The 25,180-nt window shown below is 45.4% G+C and overlaps 1 protein-coding gene and 1 long non-coding RNA gene across 3 annotated transcripts; both read left to right on the top strand.

The window, feature by feature from the left end:
* The first annotated feature begins 1,021 nt into the window (after positions 1 to 1,021).
* LOC142925590 (uncharacterized) lies at positions 1,022 to 16,462 on the top strand. 2 transcript variants are annotated; one of them, XR_012942553.1, is made up of 3 exons: positions 1,022 to 1,208; positions 2,733 to 2,811; positions 16,373 to 16,462. It is a non-coding gene; the product is annotated as an uncharacterized LOC142925590 (long non-coding RNA). The 2 variants fall into 2 exon arrangements; XR_012942552.1 differs by lacking the exon at positions 16,373 to 16,462 and adding an exon at positions 10,477 to 10,699.
* Positions 16,463 to 17,067: 605 nt separating this feature from the next.
* On the top strand, positions 17,068 to 21,552 carry LOC142925586 (exosome complex exonuclease RRP44-like). Its single transcript, XM_076068632.1, has 4 exons — positions 17,068 to 17,258; positions 18,424 to 18,582; positions 20,167 to 20,277; positions 21,199 to 21,552. Exons 2-4 carry the CDS (start codon positions 18,460 to 18,462, stop codon positions 21,226 to 21,228), a joined length of 264 nt encoding a protein of 87 aa, XP_075924747.1. The 5' UTR covers positions 17,068 to 17,258; positions 18,424 to 18,459; the 3' UTR covers positions 21,229 to 21,552.
* Positions 21,553 to 25,180: the final 3,628 nt, after the last annotated feature.

The following is a 25,180-nucleotide window of genomic DNA, read 5'->3' as shown; positions in this document are numbered from 1 at the left end:
GTATGCTTTAACTTTAACATAGCTATTTCTGTGACCAGTCACAAGCTAATCATTCAGCCATTTCAATGCTAAATTATATGCTAATTCCTTTGTCAAGGCACTTTGTTCCTCTCACACAGCTTAAAGGCCGTGATCTGAACGTGGCTCTTTCACTCCAGCGCTGTCCTACCAGACAGTCTCGTCCCTTCACCTGATGAAGGCCGCTTGTGTTGTGGCCGAAACGTCGTGAGAATATTATTGTGTTATTTTATTTTATCAATTTATTATTTTATTCTCATTCTACGTGACTTTACCGAAAGAACCAAAGATGAATCCTTGCAGTCACGAAAGCTTTAAATCGAAATATTATATCCATTTTTGCGCCCCCCCCCCCCCCCCCAAAATAGAAAAGTCTATTTTTATACTTTTTTAATTGTATACAGTCAGGAAGCTACCCACATGCCAAATTTCAAGTTTGTTGCATGTCGGCAAGTATATTAAACATTTCGAACACACATTCACATATAGATGTTCTCTCAGATTAATGTTATCCTGATACAGCGCGCGTGTGGATGTACTCACGGAAGATATCGCCTTGAAGGCAGAACGAGAAGTCACGGATGGTCGCGTTTTGTCAATAGATTTCGTTAACTGTGTTAATGAAGTGTTCAACCTCACGGATGTTTGTCAATGAGGTTTACCAAGTAATTTAACCGCGTTATCGATGTTCACTGACGACGTTGTCGAAGTGTGCTCCCGAATGCGATCTTTAAGAACACGGAGCGCGCGTCCACCTCCGTCTGTAACGATCGACCGTTGCTAAGGAAGTGACGTCACTGTTGTTACGGTAACAAACCCCGGAAACCACGTGGTCCACTGTATCCTCCAGGCCTGATTAGTTACACGACTGTCAAATTTTTACTTTAAACTTTCGTAACTTGCAGGAATTCATAATTTTTGGTTCTTTCGGTAAAGTCACGTAGATAGAAAATAACATTTTAAGTTAAGGCAAAAAACCCACGACGTTTCGATGGCAACACAAGCGGTCTTCATCACGTGTTGCGATCGAAACGTCGTGGGTTTTTTGCTTTTATTTTAATTTATTTTTATTTTATTGTTATTATTTTCTATCTACGTGACTTTACCTGAAAGAACCAAGAATATAGTAACGTTGTACCCTGGTCGCCACGGATGAAGAGGCCGAGCGGGCTCGGTTCAACTGTTGCCAGGTACCTCCACCACTCAGCTCGCAGCACACACACACACAGTGCCCACTATGTACGGTGTGAAAGAAGTCTAACATACTGTAAACACGTACGGGCCAGTAGTAGACCCTGTGTGTGTGTGAGTTGCACGTGCGCGGGTTCGGCACGCGGTGAGGTGGAGGGGCCGTGAGGGCCGCGCGGGGGATGGGAGCGGTGTAGAGGGAGGGGGGGGGCTCTGCCACTTTGCTGTAGAACCTCGTGGCAACTTGCTACGTTGTGCTCAGCCAGCAAAGTTCATTAACGCTCACGGCCAAAAGCAGTAGCGGCGAATATCTGAACCTGTCCCGGGCCTCCCTCAAGGTCGACTCAGCCTTAACCGAGTCGAGTGTGTAAACGTCAACACTGGCAAGACGAAGGTGGCCGGGCGTGGTGCGGACCGCATGGACTGCTCAGTTTCAGTTTCATTTGTTTGGAATAACCCTGTGAGCCATTCTACTCTTGATTCGGGTGCAACCGCGACAAACAATTCAATTACAAGATGCATTGATAATTTACTGTACACAAATTGAGACATCCCCTACAAAAACAATAAAATCTTCCAGAAAAAGCACCATTTGTTTATGCTGCGTACTAAACTGTGCAAAAAAATTCCAATTTGATGTTAGATAATAACAATCATACAGTTTAAATTAAAAATTTAAGTCTAACTCTATACTACATAAAAACATCGGGCTAAACTAAACCTTTCTAGAAGTTACTAAAATAATGCTATAAAAACAATGCAACAGTGATCATAAGAAATGTGACTGAAAGTTAACAATAGCGACATATATAACATATATTACTAAACCTAGCATCCTTCGCTAGCTGCTTGAGTCAATCCATAATAGCAGGAGTAACAATTATGTGTTGATTAACTGCGAATAACCCAATCAATAACAGATATCCATTGTAATTTACATCAATACATTACCCCCCCTCCCTCGGTCTTTGTATCGGATCTGCTTACAAGCGACGACGTCACATTTATCCCCCGTCTGCGTCTATTAAAAACCGAAACGGGAAGGATTTCACCACAACTCTGGCTGTCACCTGACGAGGCGGGTTGTTGTTGTAGTTACAGGCGAAACGTCACGGTACTTGAATTGTAAATGTTGTGGGTTTACTCTCCAACACCGATGTGCTGAAATAGTCACTAATTGGCATGTTTTGTTTACGTGACAAACTTTACTAAGATTTACGCGATCTAACCCAAACAAACAAAAACACCCTCTAATAAGCAAATATTTGTATTAATTCCATGAATGGACCTTGGCCTGGGACTGTGGGGATTGAGAAGTTATGGATGCAGCTTCTGTTTGTGCTGCCATCAGAATGACCAATAAATAAATAATACATACGGATTGGTGACTACAGTACTAGACCCCCAGTGCTTTTATATTTAAAAGTGTATGTGCTTTGTGGTTGCTTTATTGCGCGTGTGTACATACTGTGTAACACTTGTTTGAACGCAGGTGATGGGGTTGTCCATGTTGGGTGTCATTACAGCCAAAAACAAGCAGCAGTACGAAGACCAGGACGCCGTGGCCGACCATGAGGACGGAAATTGGCCTCGCCCGGTCACAACGTACGACAGCAGTACAGGTTTCCCTCCACACATGCACACACCTACGAGTTTCCCACTACAGAGACGAAGATCCCCCATATAGCCTTAACAGACTGTCGTGGCAAGTGCTGTTCGCAAGCACCAATGAAGGTCGGCATGGTATACCAGGGGGTAGGTGGCCAACACCACACCCGGCCGCCTTTGTCTCCCAAGTGGTGACGTATACGCACACCGCTCCAGGTATTCATTTGAGGTTGAGTCGACCCAGGACCAGTTCAGATAAATAATCGTTATTGGTGTTGGCCATGAGCGGGACTCCAACTCGGATGTTTGCGGGGTTCGGAGCGTAGCGTACTATCCACTGCGCCACTGCTACCCTCACATAACGCACACAGAAACAACACACAGGGACCCACTTGCACGGACACACAGGGGCCTGCTCAACATTGAAATGTGCAGCCCTTGTGTGGCGGCCTGCGTTGAATTTGGGCGTTCATCTCGTCACCCATACAAAAGGTCTCGACACAATCAATGGCAGTCCCCCTTGCCCTGCCTGGCACGCACATCGGGCCAGTCACCCCACGCACAGCGCACACAACGTGCGCGTCGCGTATGCCAAATCAAGAGCCGTCCCCGAGTGTCTGGCAAATTGGGCTGACCATCCCGGGTCCCGCGCTTTGGGGGAGGCCCCACGTGTAGACATCAGTGTCACATGTAATGCTTCCGGTTTAGTTTGAAGGCATCGGGGGGGCCCCACGCACCCCCTATGGACGGCCCTGGTCAAAGCACACGGCAGCGCGGAGCACGCGCGTCACGCGCACGGGCCACGTGCGTCACGGGTACGTGACATCTACAAGGCGAGCACCTGCATCGCGTGGTCATCACTTGTAAGGCATGCCCTTTGTGCATGTGACGTGCGTAGTGTGTGCAACACGTGGCACATGTATGTCACACATGCGCATCGCAATGTGATGTCATGTGTACGTGGACATTTGAATCGCATGTAGCTGTCTGGTGGGCAGGACGGATCTACGCGTGGGCAAGTAAGGGGGTGGCTGAGTAAGACTGATACGGATACACGTCAAGCCACACACTCACCACACACTCACCGGCACACTCACACACTTACCACATTCACCGCACACTCACTTACCGGCACACTCGCACACTGGCACTCACTGCACACTCACACCTCACACTCATCACGCACTCACTTACCGGCACACTGACTGCACATTCACACACACTCACCGCTCTCACCACGCACTCACTTACCGGCACTCTGACTGCACATTCACACACACCGCACTCACACCGCATTCACACACTCACACACACTCACACCGCACTCATTCACTCACACACACTCACACACATTTCCACACACTCACCGCACACTCACACACACTCACTTACACACACCGCACACACTCACACTCACCGGCACACTCGTGTGCAAGCACACTAGTGAGCTTCCACAAAATGTGCTGCACATTAGTGAGGCCACACACCAAAGAGCACACACCAACAGGTTTACACATCAGTGAGCTTACACACTAGTGTGCACACACACAGTCCGTAAGCTTACAGATTAGATAGCGTACACACCAGCTCACCGGTGAGGTGAGCTACACACTGGTGAGTTAACACACCCACCTGTTTACGTGCGCAAAGCTCTTAACCCTAAACCTAACATATCCCAAATGTAATGGCTAAAGTTATTTTACACACGCACGTGCATACACACGCACGTGCATACACATGCACGTGCATACACGCATGCGCATATGAAGGCACGCATGCACACGTACGTGCACACAAACACACATGCACGCACATGTTTAAACATATACAATTCCATGGCGTTGGACTTGAGACTCCCAGAAGTGGAATCAGGACTCCTGAGTGTGCGATATAGCTCAGTGGGCCTTACTTGGTAAAATTGAAATAATTAATTTAGTTTCAGGATATAGGGTTCTGAAGATATTTCATCTTTCAGTCCTTTCTGACCGTTTGAGTGTGGGTGAGTGAGTGACAACTACTTATGCATTTTTTGTTATTACAAATACAAGCATTTCCAGCTATTGACATGAAATGTATTAACTCTGGAAGATGATGGTGATACAGGTGGTGGGTAGCGGTAGTGTAGTGTTTAGCACGCTGCGCTACGAACCCGGCAACCTGAGTTAAATTATCGCTCATGCCCAACGCAGGTAACGACTCTCTGAACCGGTCATGGGCCTCCCCTAGGTCGACTCAGCCTCAAATGAGTACCTGGTGTGGTGTGAACATCACTACTGGGGAGACAAAGGCGGCCGGGCGTGGTGTTGGCCACCCACCCCTCGTGTGCCATGCTGGCCTTCACAGGTACTCGCTAACAGCACTTGGCCCAACAGTCTATTCGGGCTATACGGGGAGTCTTTGCTTTGGTGGTGATGATACAGATGGTGATTGATTATACAGATGGTTGGGATGATGATAATGATACATTTAGTGATGATGGTGGTGATGATGGGACTGTATGAGTGGTCCTTGAAGATATTTACTGTGTAATATTAAGACACACTAATATAAAATGTAATCATTGAAGCACAATATATAACATTTGTAATTTCTGTTGAAAGCAGGTGCTTATAATCGTCACGTGTATTTGTACGTGGTTGTGCATGAATGCACGTGTTTTTTATTTTCTGTATTAGGTGCTTGACGACAGCACTTGGCCCAACAGTCTATATTGGTTGTACAGGATATCTTTGTGTTTTGATTTACGAATGTTCCATTCACGAAGTTTAGTGAAAACGAAATTGACAAATTAAGGATACTTTTCGACTTACGAAATAGAATTTCAGCGGAAACAATATATCACATGGCACGCGCCATGAGATCATCAAGCAAGAAGCTGTCATCCATCCACGACAGTGTCACGGTATCCCCATAGTGCAAAAGTAACGCCTCGTCACCTCTCCAGTCATTCCAACATGCAGATCTTTTGGTGAGTTCCTTGAAGATGTTAATTATTTTTGTCTTAAATTGATTATTATTCAACCGTTATAATATTTGTTATTTATTATTTTTTGTATTGTGAAATATTGGTGTATATTTTGGGTTTAGGAGTATAGCAGAAATGACTGTCTGAAACACATGGCAAGTTTTTCTTATTCAATTAATGGGAAAGGCCATTCCGATTTACGATATTTTGTTTTGTGTGCGTTTTTCGAAGAACGCATCCCTTTCGTAAATAGAGGCATACATGTACATGAATCCATTGCCAACCGCGAATTTACCAACCACGAGATTTTAGTAAACACGAATTGGCTACTGGACACCTGTTTACTAACCACGAGCATCTCGCTTTGAGTATTCGCGAGTCGCGCCGAGTCGTGAAATCAAAACAACACGATGTACCTTATGGGGGGGGGGGGGGGGGGGGTTCTTGTATTTGTTCTTGTATTTGTGCGAGCTGTTGTTTGTTTATGTTATTGATGTTTACGGGGAGCGTTAGTGCAGCGGGTTAGCGAGCTGTACTATGGAGCCATAAATCCTGGCATTATTCCTGCTCACGGCCAACACCAGTGGCAATTATCTGAACCATTCCTGGACCTACCCTCGGCCTCAAATGAGTACTTGGTGCATTGTGAAAACATCAGCACTGGCAGAGACAAACCCCATATGCTGTGCTGGCCTACATAAGTGCTCATAACGGCACTTACCCAACAGTCTGTTACATGGGGGGATCTTAGTCTTGGCGTGTAAGTGAGAGTTTGTGGACTTTGCATGTTCTTCCCCTGTTGTGCACGCGTTTTCTCAGGGTTCTCAGCTTTCAAAAAAGAACAACCAGTTCTAACAGTGAGATTTTACTTGCAAATTACTTAAACAGGGATTACACACCGTGGCAACATCGCCCCCTTCTGTGAAAGCTGGACAGGACCCTCCTGCAAAAGAGTGAGACTTCCCTGAATAAACAAATGTAGCACGGTAATCTTTGAAATAATAAAATAAACTATTCACCCCTAGAGTGGACAAGGTAGCGAGGGCGATTCTAGCAAGTAAGGGAGCTGTGCTCGGACGGAACGGACGATGGCTCCCAGCCGACCTCTTCGCCTTTGTCGATCTTGTCATCGTTGGAGGCCGTCTCAGCTCTGCGAGGATCGCCTCAAACGTGGGGCGCTCTAACGGCGCGTAGCTCCAGCAGCGGTGCATCACCTTGCGGCTGTGGGGCGAGGGGAGGGTGCAGTGAGGGTGCGAGGAAGGCGAATCGTGCACAAGCTCGGACTGCGCTTTCACCCCTTCCAGTGTGCATTCGTTCTCAGAATGGTTGAATGAGTGCCGATGATGTTAATGACGTCACGGGGGGGATGAAGGGGGTCAGGTGGCGAGGGGGGTGAGGGGGGGGTGAGTAGGGAGAGGGTCATGAAGTCATAAAATATCTACAGTATGGATTCACACAGCGGCGTCTAAATGCCACCGCATCTCCATACGTAGTGCAGAAACACTGGTCATGTTTATCTTGTAGAGAGAGAAGAAGTATGTGGGTCTCTACAGTGAGGGAAAAAAGTATTTGATCCCCTGCTGATTTTGTACGTTTGCCCACTGACAAAGAAATGATCAGTCTATAATTTTAGTGGTAGGTTTATTTGAACAGCGAGAGACAGAATAACAACAAAAAAATCCAGAAAAACGCATGTCAAAAATGTTGTAAATTTATTTGCATTTTAATGAGGGAAATAAGTATTTGACCCCTATGCAAAACATGACTTAGTACTTGGTGGCAAAACCCTTGTTGGCAATAACAGAGGTCAGACGTTTCTTGTAGTTGGCCACCAGGTTTGCACACATCTCAGGAGGGATTTTGTCCCACTCCTCTTTGCAGATCTTCTCCAAGTCATTAAGGTTTCGAGGCTGACGTTTGGCAACTCGAACCTTCAGCTCCCTCCACAGATTGTCTATGGGATTAAGGTCTGGAGACTGGCTAGGCCACTCCAGGACCTTAATGTGCTTCTTCTTGAGCCACTCCTTCGTTGCCTTGACCGTGTGTTTTTGGTTATTGTCATGCTGGAATACCCATCCACGACCCATTTTCAATGCCCTGGCTGAGGGAAGGAGGTTCTCACCAAAGATTTGACGGTACATGGCCCCGTCCATCGTCCCTTTGATGCGGTGAAGTTGTCCTGTCCCCTTAGCAGAAAAACACCCCCAAAGCATAATGTTTCCACCTCCATGCTTGACGGTGGGGATGGTGTTCTTGGGGTCATAGGCAGCATTCCTCCTCCTCCAAACACGGCGAGTTGAGTTGATGCCAAAGAGCTCCATTTTGGTCTCATCTGACCACAACACTTTCACCCAGTTGTCCTCTGAATCATTCAGATGTTCATTGGCAGGGAAAAAAGTATTTGATCCCCTGCTGATTTTGTACGTTTGCCCACTGACAAAGAAATGATCAGTCTATATTTTTAATGGTAGGTTTATTTGAACAGTGAGAGACAGAATAACAACAAAAAAATACCGAAAAATGCATGTCAAAAATGTTATTAATTGATTTGCATTTTAATGAGGGAAATAAGTATTTGACCCCCTCACAATCAGAAAGATTTCTGGCTCCCAGGTGTCTTTTATACAGGTAACGAGCCGAGGTTAGGAGCACACTCTTAAAGGGAGTGCTCCTAATCTCAGCTTGTTACCTGTATAAAAGACACCTGTCCACAGAAGCAATCAATCAGATTCCAAACTCTCCACCATGGCCAAGACCAAAGAGCTCTCCAAGGATGTCAGGGACAAAATTGTAGACCTACACAAGGCTGGAATTGGCTACAAGACCATTGCCAAGCAGCTTGGTGAGAAGGTGACAACAGTCCTCTGAACCATTCAGATGTTTATTTGCAAACTTCAGACCGGCATGTATATGTGCTTTCTTGAGCAGGCGGACCTTGCGTGCGCTGCAGGATTTCAGTCCTTCATGGCGTAGTGTGTTACCAATTGTTTTCTTGGTGACTATGGTCCCAGCTGCCTTGAGATCATTGACAAGATCCTCCCGTGTAGTTCTGGGCTGATTCTTCACCGTTCTCATGATCATTGCAACTCCACGAGGTGAGATCTTGCATGGAGCCCCAGGCCAAGGGAGATTGACAGTTCTTTTGTGTTTCTTCCATTTGCGAATAATCGCACCAACTGTTGTCACCTTCTCACCAAACTGCTTGGCAATGGTCTTGTAGCCCATTCCAGCCTTGTGTAGGTCTACAGTCTTGTCCCTGACATCCTTGGAGAGCTCTTTGGTCTTGGCCATGGTGAAGAGTTTGGAATCTGATTGATTGCTTCTTTGGACAGGTGTCTTTTATACAGGTAGCAAGCTGAGATTAGGGGCACTCCCTTTAAGAGTGTGCTCCTAATCTAAGCTCGTTACCTGTATGAAAGACACCTGGGAGCCAGAAATCTTTCTGATTGAGAGGGGGTCAAATACTTATTTCCCTCATTAAAATGCAAATCAATTTATAACATTTTTAACATGCGTTTTTCAGGATTTTTTTGTTGTTATTCTGTCTCTCACTGTTCAAATAACCCTACCGTTAAAATTATAGACTGATCATTTCTTTGTCAGTGGGCAAACGTACAAAATCAGCAGGGGATCGAATACTTTTTCCTTCATTGTATGTGAGGAGTCTGTGGGTCGCAACAGCACGTACGGCTGGAAGTAGGACATTCCAGACTAAGAGGGTTCATAATGGCCGTGTCAACGAGACTGAACCAGCCAGCACAACTCACTGCCAATAACACATCACGTAATTCACCCTTAAGCAATTGTTCAATCAATTAATTGAATCACTACAATTAAAATCAAAGAATATCCCAGAACAAACACTTCGCACTCTCCTCCGTCAGCCACCTGCATCCACAATAGAAACGCATCAGTCCAGCAGTGGATAAAACCTGGTGTCGGAGGTATGGGGGGGCGGCTTACACTTGCGGTGGACAGCAGGGGGGTGGCTGCATGCAGTAGCCATCGCAGATCAAGCAGTAGAACTTGTCATCGACTGCCATGCGCCAGGGTAATGGGCCTCTCCTACACCCACACACATCACACTGAGCGGCACACACGTCACACCGAGGAGCACACACGTCAAACCAAGGAGCACGCACATCACACATCGAGCAGGTTGCACAGGTCTCCTTTATCAAGACAAACTTGGAGCAGAATACACCTACTACAATACGCCTGTCACAATGCCCCCCTGTCCCCCCCCCCCAGTTTATGGGGGGGCGCGGGCCTCACTCCCCCCTTCGCGTCAGCCCCCCCTAATAAATGGTCCGGTTGCATTGTGAATGCACCACTCGAATGACGTGCAGTCCCGTGGCGCACTGTAACCGGCTCGTGATTTACTCAATACAATTCAACGTAAAAAAATAAAAACGATCCCAAGACATTATTTAAAATAAAGTATGGCCATCGTGTGTCAGCATCACAGGCGACAATTGGCATGTAAAAAAAAACTTCACTGCGACTCACTCAGTTGGGATTGCTCGCAGCAAACAGCACTTGACCTGCTTGCAGGTTAGGTGCTGAATAACCGTGTGTGACACAGAGAACAGTTACCACTGAGGGTGCCCTTTTCAAATGCTTGAGATGAGATGTGATTATCGCGTGTAACTGTGCACACTTAAAAAAAAATTCTAAGCGAACTATTATCGTTTCAGGTGGCAGGGTGGTGCAGCGGTGATCTTTGACCCTCGCAACAAGAAGGGCCTTGGTTAATTATCCGACTGGCACTTTGCGGAGTTTTCTACGTTCTCCCCTTTGTTCTGTATGGGTTATCCAGTTTGCTCACATAGCTAGAAAACACACAATCACAATGTAACTGGGTATTGGCCAAGCATCCCAATGCTAAAGTTACCTGCAAATTACTTCATTGGGATGACACTCGGCAGCAGAGCCAGATGATGGCATTGCTGGGGCCCTATGCCATTGTCAAGTTTAAGAGGCCCCTTCTATGAATGCCTGTATATTTTTGTCAGCAGAATGAAAATAACTGCTTTGGAGAGTCTTTTTTCTCACCGATCTTTATTTATTAAACAATTATGTTAAAACTCTAAACCTCGTGTCCATTTCTTGTTTCGTATTTAGAGACCCCCCCCTCTGAGCTCGCCTGTGATGAATCACGTATAATTGTGCACTCTTATTTTCTATGGGTGGCCAGGAGAATTTATTATTATTTAAGTGAATGCAATGGTGATCAGGGGATTGGATCCAGAGCCCCACGAAGACAGTAGAGTACAAGGGAACGCCCACAATACAGATTTGAGCTGACCTCCGGATTGAGAAATTGAACTGTTTTGTGACGTGGAGGGTATTTCTGAACGCTATTGTGACCGACCCGTCCCGACGGGACGAGAGAGGACAGGGTGGACCGGCTGGATGAGCTTACTCTCCGGCACTGCACAGCACAACATCGCCTCCCTACTGCAATAATACTCGGCAGGACCCTCCTGAAAATAAAAGTCTTCGGAATCAGTGAGGCCTGTCCTTGGGAGGACAGGCGTAGCCTTGGTCGTCACAAGCGAACATTTGTTTCTTCACATTAATTTGTATCCCCGGGTTACCATCAGGGCTGGGCGCTGCAAGCTTAGCTTCTGAGATCTGATGAGACTGGTAGCCGTTTTTTAAAAGGTAATTTCGGCATCTGGAGCCCAAGCATGCAACAACTCTATGCAACTTCTTGGTTCTTTTGGTAAAGTCACGTAGAATGGAAATAAAATAATAAAAATAAAACATAATAAAAAATAAAATTCTCACGACGTTTCGGCCACAACACAAGTAGCCTTCTTCAGGTGAAGGAACAGAACTGTAGGACGACAGCGCTTCAATAACTGCTGCTAAGATTCGCAGCGTCTTTTAAGCTAGGTGGGAGAGGTAAAGCGCCTTGACAAAGGAGTTTACATATCAAAGAGGAGAATTTAGCATTGAAATCGCTGTGTTAAAGTGTTGGATCAGCAGGGTATTAAAGTCAGAAATTAGCATGTAACTGGGAGATTAGCATCATGTTAATGTGAGGGATTAGCATGTGACTGGTCACGGAAATAGCTATGTTAAAGTCAAAGTTTACATCTCAACAGAGGCGTTTAGTTTATGGACGCTAAAGGACTGCAACTACCCAACTATCATACATTAAACCGATGTGAAAAAAAAAACTAAGTATAAACTACATCAATGTTATCAATACACTCTATATGCTCTCCAATCAGCAGAGCGCTTCAATGAACGCTGCTAAGATTCGCAGCGTCTTTTAGGCTAGGTGGGAGAGGTAAAGCGCCTTGACAAAGGAGTTTACATATCAAACAGGATAATTTAGCATTGAAATAGCTGTGTTAAAGTGTTGGATCAGCAGGGTGTTAACGTCAGAAATTAGCATGTAACTGGGAGATTAGCATGATGTTAATGTGAGCGATTAGCATGCGACTGGTCACGGAAATAGCTATGTTAAAGTCAAAGTCTCCATCTCAACAGAGGCATTTAGTATATGGACGCTAAAGGACTGCAACTACCCAACTATTATACAATTAACCGATGTGAAAAAAAAACTAAGTATAAACTACATCAATATAATAAATGTACTCAATATGTTCTTCAATACGTTGAGCTATAAAGATAAAGTAACTGGGTATACACTACACTATATAATGAATACCATATAGTAAACGAATTAATAAAACTAAAATATAAACTACATCAATGTTATCAACAAACTCTATATACTCTCCAATCAGCTGAGCTACTAACAATAAGTCATTATACATTACAATGCCATATGGTGAAAAAAGGGTGGCGGTTTTTTTCTTCTTTCCAACGTTAGCACCACGGAGAACGACGAGCCTCGTTCAGACGGACGAGTCCACCCATGCTCGGAACGGAGGAGGGGGGAGAAACTGCCCCGATGCGCTGCTCTGTCCTGTGTTGCGTTACAACCATGCCATAAACTAGACTACTATACATTGTAATGTTATACCTTCCAATCTTAACTACATTGTATAATATCGTATACACAGCCCAATGTAAGCTCGAACATTATGCAGTATAGTCATATGTCTCCAACTAGACTTTTTCCTACATTACACAACTATACACCGTAATATACACTACCATAGACAAAGCCACCCTTGAATTATACAATGCGTTACTTTACACTACCCTATACTTTAGACTGTAAAATGTTAGACTTGTAATATTACACTATGTATTATTCTACCAACCCTACTGTATACCACACTGCTGTATATTCACTATACAATTACGATACTATATATTGCCTTATGAATTATGTTAAACATTCCAATGTTATACTATTTTGTATTATTATATAACATGCTATAAACCATACCATTGATCGTCGTGTGAAGAGGCAGTGCCAACGAATGGACCATAAAATACAAGCCGTATGGCTTGCAGAGAACCTCCGTCTTGGAGAAGTCAATGTCATGTGAGCCCACTGAATTATAACAGTGATCTGCCACGGCTAAGGTGTTCGTCCTACAGTGTTTCAAGTCTGCTTTATGTTCACGGATGCGGTCCGAGATATGTCGTTTGTTTTCTACAATGTAACTGCTACCACAAAGGCAACTTAGTTTGTAGACGCCCGGGTACTGTATGTCTGGAACCACATCTTTTACAGACGGAACCAGATTACGGATTTTATGTACTGTGTTGAATCGGACCTGGATCTTGTGTTTATTCAGGATTTTTGAGATCTTATTTGTGACCCCCGCAATGTAGGGTAAGGTGATGGTTTTGAATGGCTCCTCAAGAGGATCCTTCTTCATGGCTGGAGTGATGGCTTTGCGGATTGTGTAGTCGGAGTAACCATTAGCCTTGAGAGCTTGGTGTACATGCTTGAGTTAACTGGCAATGTGTTCCTGGTCGGAAATGCATTGGGCTCTATGGTATAGAGTCTTGATGAGGGAGTTCTTCTGGGATGGATGGTGGTGGGAATCCGGTTTTAAGTAAGCATCCGTATGGGTAGCTTTACTGTAGACAGAGTGGCTCATTGAACCATCAGGTCTCCTTTTAATTAGGACATAAAAAAGGGTCCCTTGCCATCTTTTTCGACTTCCATGGTAAATCTGATGGCTGGGTATATGGAATTGATGTGGTCGAGGAATTGGTCTAGAGCAGGCCGGCCATGTGGCCAGATAACAAAAGTGTCATCCACTTACCTCTTCCATAACGTCGGGCGTAGAGTGGAAGTCTGGATGGCGTCAGTTTCAAATTTCTCCATGAAAACGTTGGCTACAACCGGAGATAGGGGGGAGCCCATTGGGGTGCCCTCAGTTTGTTTGTAGAAAGTTCCATTTCAGGTGAAGTATGTGTTAGTTAAGCAGTGTCTCACCAGGGGGGGTACATCAGTATGCAGTCCTTGATGAACCAAGTCTTCAGTGATTGCGATGGTGTCAGGTATCGGAACTTTGGTGAATAAGGAAACCACATCAAAACTGACAAGCAAGTCGTCTGGAGACAGGGAAATGCCCTTGACCACATGTCGCTCTGCACCTTGTAGAGTCCATGGAACATGCTTTCTGGAGACATGACCGCATGGCCACAAGCACAACAACAATACGTTCAGTAAATTCAGTTCAGGGCGATGCTTCGCGATTCGTCATACGTTTTTTTGCGTGAGGCCACATTCATCTGGCCAAATTAGCGTCATCTAGCCCTCCACTACCCTGAAGGGTTAAATGTGTAATGATATCACGGGATGTCACTGTGTAGTGCCAGGTGTAGTACCGGCCCTAGAAGGGCTCGGTCAGCGCTGATTGATCAGCTGGATGGCATCACGCTTGACGTGCAGTGCCAGCCCGACAGGATAGGGTGTGGGAATGCCGGCCGTAGGAAAGGGGTTACTAAAGGCCATGGCACTCTGGTTGACCCGAGAGGACACGTGACCGGCTAAGTCTACAAAGGGGCCCCAAGTGGGGGCTAGGGGTGGTCACGTGGTCGGGGTCCAGATCCTGCTGCTCGAGGATTCTAGAAGGTGGTCGTGGCCAAGGGCGGAGCCAGCCACGCCACAGAGAATATAAGCCGGGTCCCCCAGAGGGACTGGCGTTGTTGTTCATCTTGAAGAAACCTTTGTCTGCGTCTACGTTCTTCCGAGTCTCCAACACGTGGACCTGGACCCGAGCTGTGGTCCCGGTCTGTCGTAGCTAGTCATGTTGTAATTAGTGTAGTTAGCCTGGTGGTCACCACCACAGGTTATTCTGGGCCAGAGTTACCCCGTGTACCACATGGTGGGGGGGGGGGAGAAGGCGATTTGTAAAATTGCCCCATATTTTAGACTGTCGGCAGAGCAGAGAGATTGAATCCAATTACCGACCTCTGGATTGCAAGTCCAGGGTGGGAGAGCCATTGCACCACCGTGTGTGGCAGCACCCCCACTCTTTTTTCTTAGGGGCTGTGCAAAATAAAATAAAAACATTGAGTACAATTAAAGTGATGGGCCTTCTATCCCGATGATGGTGATGACATTGGCGATACTGATAATGATGCTGATGATGCTAAGTAAGGTGAAGGACTCACATTGCCCTTCACCACGTAGTTGGGGTCAGTCTGGACGTCCCGTGCCAGCCCAAAGTCGCAAATCTTGGCGATGTGTCCATGCGTTACCAGCAATTTCCTCGCAGCCAGGTCGCGATGGATGCACTAAAAAAAGGAAAAAAATTCCCTGTGTGGCCTTCAACAAACTTGGGGCAACTTCTGTGAAGGTCGGCCACGGTACACGACGGGGTGGGTGCCCAGCACCACGCTCGGCCGCCTTTGTCTCCCCAGTGTAGATGTTTACACACCTCACCAGGTTACTCATTTGAGACTGAGTCCACCTGGGGAGGCCCAAGACCGGTTCAGATAATTGTCACTGGTGTTGGCCGTGAGCGGGAATCGAACTCTGGCCGTTGGGTTCGTAGCACAGTGAACTAACCACTGAGCGACCACTCGCCACCCAGACAGCCATATTAAGGGCAACAAAGACGTGCACCACAGACACAGTCACATACAAAGACACAGTTAAACACGCACAGTCACAGAGACACAGTTAAACATACTCTTTGGTTCTTTCGGTAAAGTAACATAGGTATAAAATAAAACAAATCACGACGTTTCGGGCGCTAAACCCTGTTTGTTTGGTATGCTTCTCTCTCTGTGTCCCCTGTTGTATCTGTGTTAGTTCCCCCCTACTTGTGTGTCTGTATATACATCTGGGGTTATGTGTTTCCTCTCTCTCGTAAATTTAGCTCTTCTGTACCTGATGATGGCTGCTTGTGTTGCAACCGAAACGTCGTACGCTATTATGTTATTTTATTATTTCTTATTTATACGTGACTTTACCGAAAAAACACAAAGAGTAATTCCTGCAGTCACGAAAGCTTTGAATCAAGTCTGTAGTGCCTCATGTTAAACAGTGCTTCAGTTAAACAGGAAAATTAATAAATCCAGCAGGCATGACTTGAAAAGTAACAAATTTACATTTTGGGTGGCACTCTAAATCGTCCGGTAAATCGTGTCGCCAATTATAATTTCTGCGTTTATCTGCGCGTGTCTGTGTACCCCCAGTGGAGGAATACGTGCGCAGCTTGCTGGACAACCCTGAGTTGATTGACCGTCTGGCACTGGCCTCGGAGCAGGTGAGACTCCGTATGCGTGCATCAGCTCTGCCCCCCCCCCTCATATTTATGGTGCGGGCCTGTACCCTTGTCCGACCCGTCACTTCCGCGTTGCATCCAGCTGCCTCACTGAAGAAAGGGACACTTGCTTTGCGCTGAGTACGACGTTTCGCTGGTTGTAATCGCCAGGGAAACGATATACTCGATTTGTAAGTGTTGTGGGTTTACTCTCCAATACACTGGCGTGCTGCAGTAGTAACTAATTGACACGTTTTGTTTTACGTAACAAACCTTACTAATTGGCTGTACCTGATTAACTGCACACATTTACGCGCTCTTACCCAAAAAACCTTTATTATGGATAATATTGGTCGCGATAGAATTCGTGTTAAACAGCTCCCTTTTAGAACATCTCATCCTCACCAGCAATGGTCAATCAATCAAATAAATCCTAGATTTATAACGTGGCATATTTAGCAAAAAGCAGAGACGGAAGGGTGAAACTCTAGAGGTAGCTCTATGATATCAGCTTTTGTGGAACGTTCTCTAACACGGATGGCCGTACTGCTCTGAGATAAATCAGACTGGATCCTTCGTCTCGTTACGTGATGGCGGTTAAAAATTGTTGTTGACGCGTGCATGTGCCGTGCGTGTGCTGTGTACGTGTGCAGGATGTGGTGGAGTCCCGGGTAATCTTCCCCGAACATCTCCCGCTGTCCCAGCTGCAGCAAGGTGTGCGCTCCGGCCGGTTTGTCCAGGGAACCTTCCTTGCGAGTCGTGAGAATTACCTGGAGGGGTCTCTGAGGGTGCGAGGGGACGGTGAAAGTGATAAAGAGGTACACGTTTCACAAGCCTGCGTCTGGAAGGAACAATGCTGTTCGATCGTATCTGTGTGAGTTTTAAAAACAAATTTATAATGAAGCAGTGGCATAGCGTTCTTGGCATGAACAGTAGCTCTTAACCTTTACTGCAAGGCTGCAGTAAAGGTTAAGAGCTACTGGGCTAAAATATTTGTATTTTGAACGTCTTTTGCACCCTACGTAGGTGTCGTAGCCTGGCTCCTGCCCCCCCGGCCTGTGGGTCCTGGTGCAGTTGCACTGCCTGCACACTCGATAGCTACGCCACCACAACCACAGTATATACTTTAATTGTGACTACTTTAATAATAGGGTTTTTCACTTTTTTTCTGGCAACAAAACTGAAACCTTTAACAAGGAATCATGTGTGCATTAACCACACCAGGGACGGCTTTCTTTTGAGCCTCGACCCAATTGGTGCAAGACCAGAGGACGCCAAAAGGCGTACGCATATATTGCAAATATTATCAGTGTGTTTTTCTTTGCATTTTGACCAAAAGTATTTTGGTTAATGCACACATGATTCCTTGTAAAAGGTTTACAAGGTTTACAAGGTTGCCAGAAAAAAGGAGAAAAACCCAATTATATTTTGGTACTGGCAAAGGAGGTCTAATGATGGTTGTGACTACTTTGTTAACAAAATGAATGGTCTATTTCCACCTCCAAAATGTAACGTTAAATAACAATTAGATACATTGGCCCTTTGTTGGAAAAAAACCCAGTCCAGAAATTGCCCTGCTTGAACATATGTTACTGAAAAACATCGGTTTCAGAAGATTCATGGGCTAATAGTCCTACATTTTAAATTGTTTATTCGTGGTATTAAAACTCTTGTACAGTAAAACCTTGGATTGCGAGCATAATTCGTTCCGGAAACGTGTTTGTAATCCAAAGCACTCGTATATCAAAGACCTCGTAAATCAGTTGTGATCACGTGACGCTCGGCAGTACAAAGCTGCTCGTATTGCAAGACCCTCGCTCGTTTATAAAATTAATATTTATTAAAAATTTTGCTCGTCTTGTAAAACACTCGCAGACCAAGTTACTCGCAATCCAAGGTTTTACTGTATATGCTGCTCTTTAACAGCACTTGGCCCAGCGGTCTGTTAAGGCTATACGGGGGATATTTTTTGTCTGCGTGCAGGTGTTGATCCAGGGGCTGCAGCATTTAAACCGCGCGATGCACGATGACATCGTGTGCGTGGAGATGTTCCCCGAGGAGCGCTGGGTTGCCCCCTCCTCGCTGGTCCTGCACGATGAGGGCGTCGCAGGGGACGTTGCAGAAGAGAATGAGGAGGATGTGGTGAGTGGAGCGTCAACACTGCCGAACCAAAATCAAACCCAGACACCTGCAGTGTGCGTGTCTCTCTCCCGGTGGTCGCATGGATTTTTCTCCAGGTCCTCCGGCTTTTCCCTCCACAGTTACAATCTGACATGCACTTAGAGTATTTGGCTGCTATCAATTTCAAATGTGATAAGATACTTCATTGAACGATCATTTGTGGCCAGGTCACTTAAAAAGAGCTATATAGCTCTCAGGGTCCTTACCTGGTAAAGTTATTTAGTTTATAGTTTTTAAATAGTTTTAATATAGTTTAAACAAAGAATAACAACAAAGACTCAACCACTTCAAGAGAGACCTTAAACATAATGAACACCGTTTGACCAGATAACAATCCACGTTAGAGATGCTGTTAGCTTGATTTTGCGTTTATTAAATGACTTTACATTACATTACTTCAAAATCAAGTCAGGAGTGCTAATCATTCCGTACTATTTTTGTATGTACGTAGGGGTTATTTGACCATACTTCGGTGCGGGTTGGTGAAGGGGGGGGGGCATATATCAGGAGCATAGAAGGACAGGACAACAGTTCATTTTGCTGTACTGTGCTCTGCTGCCTGCCATTTTGGCGCAGAGCCTATACCACCTGTTATGCATATCCAGGCTCATCACGGCGTCGCTTCCACGGTCTGAGCTGGGTCACAGGGTGGCCTCTATATTGAAAACTAATTTCTTTAGAACTGCTTTTTGTATTTAGATTGTTGTCCTTTCCGCGCACCTCCGATTAACATGGTTGGCTGTGTACGGTGCGAAATAAGTTCTACATGCATACATACCACAGTGACAAAATACAATGAAGTTAATTGAAATTGGCACGAAAACAACCGTGGTTTATGAAAAGTCGACAATATTTCACAAACATAAACAAGTGTTAGATATTAAATCACATGTAGTGCAAGTTGGCTTGGGCAGATTATTTATAGACTGATCATTGCACAGTTATACTTATAAAAAACGTTATGTAAACATTAAACACATATAGGGTGACTGATGTGCTAAGCAGGTAAGAGAAAATGTCAATCAGTGAAATCATAAAGAATCGAGAGATTAAGCATCAAATTGTGAATTAGATGGGAGGGTAACCTTTGTTGTAGAGAATATTGGTCGCAAAAGCCTACGCGTTTTTTTTTTAAACGTGTGGTATCTGATGGGCGTGTTCCGGTTGATTCTATCAATCGCCAGAACTGTTTTAACTTATCAATATTTACGGAGGACTCCTCACTGTGATCTTTCGTCATTTTAACAAAGCGTCAGTCTCATTATTGACATTGATGAGACACAGCATGAAACCACATCCGCAGGTTAAGCGCTATTGTTTTGGATTGCTCCTTCCCCTTCAGGCCAAATTGTATTGTGTTACGCAGTGAGCTGGTAAAAAAATAGTTATTTCATTATTTCAGTGTGTGAGAGAGACGCTACTGTGGTGAGTGCTCATTTGAGTTTGCGTTGTCATCTCCCGGTGCTATCCCAGCTGCTGCTGCTGCTGTCGTCGCTCTTGCTTAGATTACGCAACACGATGTTTGTCCTTTGTTTTGGTCTCCAGCTGAAAGCCGAAAGTGGGAAGATGCGTTGGCCCACTGGCAAAGTGGTCGGCATCATCAAGCGGAACTCGAGGCCGCTGTGCAGCATGCTCATGCCCAGCCCAATCAAGAAGGTGGGCTGATCTGCATGTGTGTGTGTATGTGTGGGGAGCGGTGATGTAGCGGTTAGCGCGTTGCGCTACGAATCCTGGGACCCGAGTTGGATTATATTTATCGCTCATAACCAATAAACAGCGGCAAATGTCTTGGGCCCTTCCCTACGTCGACTCGGCCATAAATGAGTATCTGATGTGGCATGTAAACATCAATGCTGTGGAGACAAAGGTGGTCGGGCATGGTGCTGGCCGTACCCACCCCGTCGTTTGCCGTACCAGCTTGAATAGGTGTGTGCTGATGGCACTCGCACGTCACACCAAGGAGCACGCACATCACACATCCAGCGGTACGCACGTCACACCGAGGAGCACGCACGTCACACACCGAGCAGGTTGCACAGGGCTCCTTTATCAAGACAAACGTGGAGCAGATTACACCTACTACAATACGCCTGTCACAATGCCCCCCTCTCCCCCCCCCCCCAGTTTATGGGGGGGCGCGGGCCTCACTCCCCCCTTCGCGTCAGCCCCCCCTAATAAATGGTCTGGTTGCATTGTGAATGCACCACTCGAATGACGTGCAGTCCCGTGGCGCACTGTAACGGGCTCGTGATTTACTTAATAAAATTCAACGTAAAAAAATAAAAACGATCCCAAGACATTATTTAAAATAAAGTATGGCCATCGTGTGTCAGCATCACAGGCGAAAATTGGCATGTAAAAAAAAAAACTTCACTGCGACTCACTCAATTGGGATTGCTCGCAGCAAACAGTACTTGACCTGCTTACAGGTTAGGTGCTGAATAACCGTGTGTCACACAGAGAACAGTTGCCACTCAGGGTGCCCTTTTCAAATGCTTGAGATGAGATGTGATTATCGCGTGTAAGTGTGCACACTAAAATAACGAAAAAATTATAAGCGAACTATTATCGTTTCAGGTGGCAGGGTGGTGCAGCGGTGATCTTTGACCCTCGCAACAAGAAGGGCCTTGGTTAATTATCCGACTGGCACTTTGCGGAGTTTTCTACGTTCTCTCCTTTGTTCTGTATGGGTTATCCAGTTTGCTCACATAGCTAGAAAACACACAATCACAATGTAATTGGGTATTGGCGAAGCATCCCAATGCTAAAGTTACCTGCAAATTACTTCATTGGGATGACACTCGGCAGCAGAGCCGGATGATGGCATTGCTGGGGCCCTATGCCATTGTCAAGTTTAAGAGGCCCCTTCTATGAATGCCTGTATATTTTTGTCAGCAGAATGAAAATAACTGCTTTGGAGAGTTTTTTTTTTCTCACCGATCTTTATTTATTAAACAATTATGTTAAAACTCTAAACCTCGTGTCCATTTCTTGTTTCGTATTTAGAGACCCCCCCCCTCTCTTAATGCGAGGCCCTAAGCTGTAAGTGTAGCCGGTGTGAGCTCGCCTGTGATGAATCACACGTATAATTGTGCACTCTTATTTTCTATGGGTGGCCAGGAGAATTTATTATTATTTAAGTGAATGCAATGGTGATCAGGGGATTGGATCCAGAGCCCCACGTACACAGTAGAGTACAAGGGAACGCCCACAATACAGATTTGAGCTGACGTCCGGATTGAGAAATTGAACTGTGTTGTGACGTGGAGGGTGTTTCTGAACGCTATTGTGACCGACCCGTCCCGACGGGAGGAGAGAGGACAGGGTGGACCGGCTGCATGAGCTTACTCTCCGGCACTGCACAGCACAACATCGCCTCCCTACTGCAATAATACTCGGCAGGACCCTCCTGAAAATAAAAGTCTTCGGAATCAGTGAGGCCTGTCCTTGGGAGGACAGGCGTAGTCTTGGTCGTCACAAGCGAACATTTGTTTCTCCACATTAATTTGTATCCCCGGGTTACCATCAGGGCTGGGCGCTGCAAGCTTAGCTTCTGAGATCTGATGAGACTGGTAGCCGTTTTTTAAAAGGTAATTTCGGCATCTGGAGCCCAAGCATGCAACAACTCTATGCAACTTCTTGGTTCTTTTGGTAAAGTCACGTAGAATGGAAATAAAATAATAAAAATAAAACATAATAAAAAAATAAAATTCTCACGATGTTTCGGCCACAACACAAGTAGCCTTCTTCAGGTGAAGGAACAGAACTGTAGGACGACAGCGCTTCAATAACTGCTGCTAAGATTCGCAGCGTCTTTTAAGCTAGGTGGGAGAGGTAAAGCGCCTTGACAAAGGAGTTTACATATCAAACAGGATAATTTAGCATTGAAATAGCTGTGTTAAAGTGTTGGATCAGCAGGGTGTTAAAGTCAGAAATTAGCATGTAACTGGGAGATTAGCATGATGTTAATGTGAGCGATTAGCATGCGACTGGTCACGGAAATAGCTATGTTAAAGTCAAAGTTTCCATCTCAACAGAGGCATTTAGTATATGCACGCTAAAGGACTGCAACTACCCAACTATTATACAATTAACCGATGTGAAAAAAAAACTAAGTATAAACTACATCAATATAATAAATGTACTCAATATGTTCTTCAATACGTTGAGCTATAAACATAAAGTAACTGAGTATACACAACACTATATAATGAATACCATATAGTAAACGAATTAATAAAACTAAAATATAAACTACATCAATGTTATCAATACACTCTATATACTCTCCAATCAGCTGAGCTACTAACAATAAGTCATTATACATTACAATGCCATATGGCGAATAAAAGGGTGGCGGTTTTTTCCTTCTTTCCAACGTTAGCACCACGGAGAGCGACGAGCCTCGTTCAGACGGACGAGTCCATCCATGCTCGGAACGGAGGAGGGGGGAGAAACTGCCACGATGCGCTGCTCTGTCCTGTGTTGCGTTACAACCATGCCATAAACTAGACTACTATACATTGTAATGTTATACCTTCCAATCTAAACTACATTGTATAATATCGTATACACAGCCCAATGTAAGCTCGAACAATATGCAGTATATTGATATGTCTCCAACTAAACTTTTTCCTACATTACACAACTATACACCGTAATATACACTACCATAGACAAACCCACCCTTGAATTATACAATGCGTTACTTTACACTACCCTATACTTTAGACTGTAAAATGTTAGACTTGTAATATTACACTATGTATTATTCTACCAACCCTACTGTATACCACACTGCTGTTTATTCACTATACAATTACGATACTATATATTGCCTTATGAATTATGTTAAACATTACAATGTTATACTATTTTGTATTATTATATAACATGCTATAAACCATACCATTGATCGTCGTGTGAAGAGGCAGTGCCAGCGAATGGACTGCGGTCTGAAAGTCACCATAAAATACAAGCCGGATGGCTTGCAGAGAACCTCTGTCTTGGAGAAGTCAATGTCATGTGAGCCCACTGAATTATAACAGTGATCTGCCACGGCTAAGGTGTTCGTCCTACAGTGTTTCAAGTCTGCTTTATGTTCACGGATGCGGTCCGAGATATGTCGTTTGTTTTCTCCAATGTAACTGCTACCACAGAGGCAACTTAGTTTGTAGACGCCCGGGTACTGTATGTCTGGAACCACATCTTTTACAGACGGAACCAGATTACGGATTTTATGTACTGTGTTGAATCGGACCTGGATCTTGTGTTTATTCAGGATTTTGGAGATCTTATTTGTGACCCCCGCAATGTAGGGTAAGGTGATGGTTTTGAATGGCTCCTCAAGAGGATCCTTCTTCATGGCTGGAGTGATGGCTTTGCGGATTGTGTAGTCGGAGTAACCATTAGCCTTGAGAGCTTGGTGTACATGCTTGAGTTAACTGGCAATGTGTTCCTGGTCGGAAATGCATTGGGCTCTATGGTATAGAGTCTTGATGAGGGAGTTCTTCTGGGATGGATGGTGGTGGGAATCCGGTTTTAAGTAAGCATCCGTATGGGTAGCTTTACTGTAGACAGAGTGGCTCATTGAACCATCAGGTCTCCTTTTAATTAGGACATTAAAAAGGGTAGCTTGCCATCTTTTTCGACTTCCATGGTAAATATGATGGCTGGGTATATGGAATTGATGTGGTCGAGGAATTGGTCTAGAGCAGGCCGGCCATGTGGCCAGATGACAAAAGTGTCATCTACGTACCTCTTCCATAACGTCGGGCGTAGAGTGGCAGTCTGGATGGCGTCAGTTTCAAATTTCTCCATGAAAACGTTGGCTACAACCGGAGATAGGGGGGAGCCCATTGGGGTGCCCTCAGTTTGTTTGTAGAAAGTTCCATTCTAGGTGAAGTATGTGTTGGTTAAGCAGTGTCTCACCAGGGGGGGTACATCAGTATGCAGTCCTTGATGAACCAAGTCTTCAGTGATTGCGATGGTGTCAGGTATCGGAACTTTGGTGAATAAGGAAACCACATCAAAACTGACAAGAAAGTCGTCTGGGGACAGGGAAATGCCCTTGACCACACGTTGCTCTGCACCTTGTAGAGCCCATGGAACATGCTTTCTGGAGACATGACCGCATGGCCACAAGCACAACAACAATACGTTCAGTAAATTCAGTTCAGGGCGATGCTTCACGATTCGTCATACGTTTTTTTGCGTGAGGCCACATATTCATCTGGCCAAATTAGCGTCATCTAGCCCTCCACTACCCTGAAGGGTTAAATGTGTAATGATATCATGGGATGTCACTGTGTAGTGCCAGGTGTAGTACCGGCCCTAGAAGGGCTCGGTCAGCGCTGATTGATCAGCTGGATGGCATCACGCTTGGCGTGCAGTGCCAGCCCGACAGGATAGGGTGTGGGAATGCCGGCCGTAGGAAAGGGGTTACTAAAGGCCATGGCACTCTGGTTGACCCGAGAGGACACGTGACCGGCTAAGTCTACAAAGGGGCCCCAAGTGGGGGCTAGGGGTGGTCACGTGGTCGGGGTCCAGATCCTGCTGC

This window comes from Petromyzon marinus, chromosome 2 (assembly GCF_048934315.1).
Source record: "Petromyzon marinus isolate PM22_M1 ecotype Great Lakes invasive population chromosome 2, UKy_Petmar_22M1.pri1.0, whole genome shotgun sequence".
Classification (NCBI taxonomy): domain Eukaryota; kingdom Metazoa; phylum Chordata; class Hyperoartia; order Petromyzontiformes; family Petromyzontidae; genus Petromyzon; species Petromyzon marinus.
The sequence above is the reverse complement of the archived record's forward strand: the minus strand, read 5'-3'. Positions and strand labels throughout refer to the sequence as shown.

What these genes read in the sequence shown, in the direction of transcription:
- LOC142925586 (XM_076068632.1), top strand. Translation starts at nt 18,460, where the DNA reads ATGCACGATGACATCGTGTGCGTGGAGATGTTCCCCGAGGAGCGCTGG. An exon ending in AAGAGAATGAGGAGGATGTG is followed by an intron (nt 18,583 to 20,166) that starts GTGAGTGGAGCG and finishes TTTGGTCTCCAG; the next exon opens with CTGAAAGCCGAAAGTGGGAA. An exon ending in TGCCCAGCCCAATCAAGAAG is followed by an intron (nt 20,278 to 21,198) that starts GTGGGCTGATCT and finishes TTATCGTTTCAG; the next exon opens with GTGGCAGGGTGGTGCAGCGG.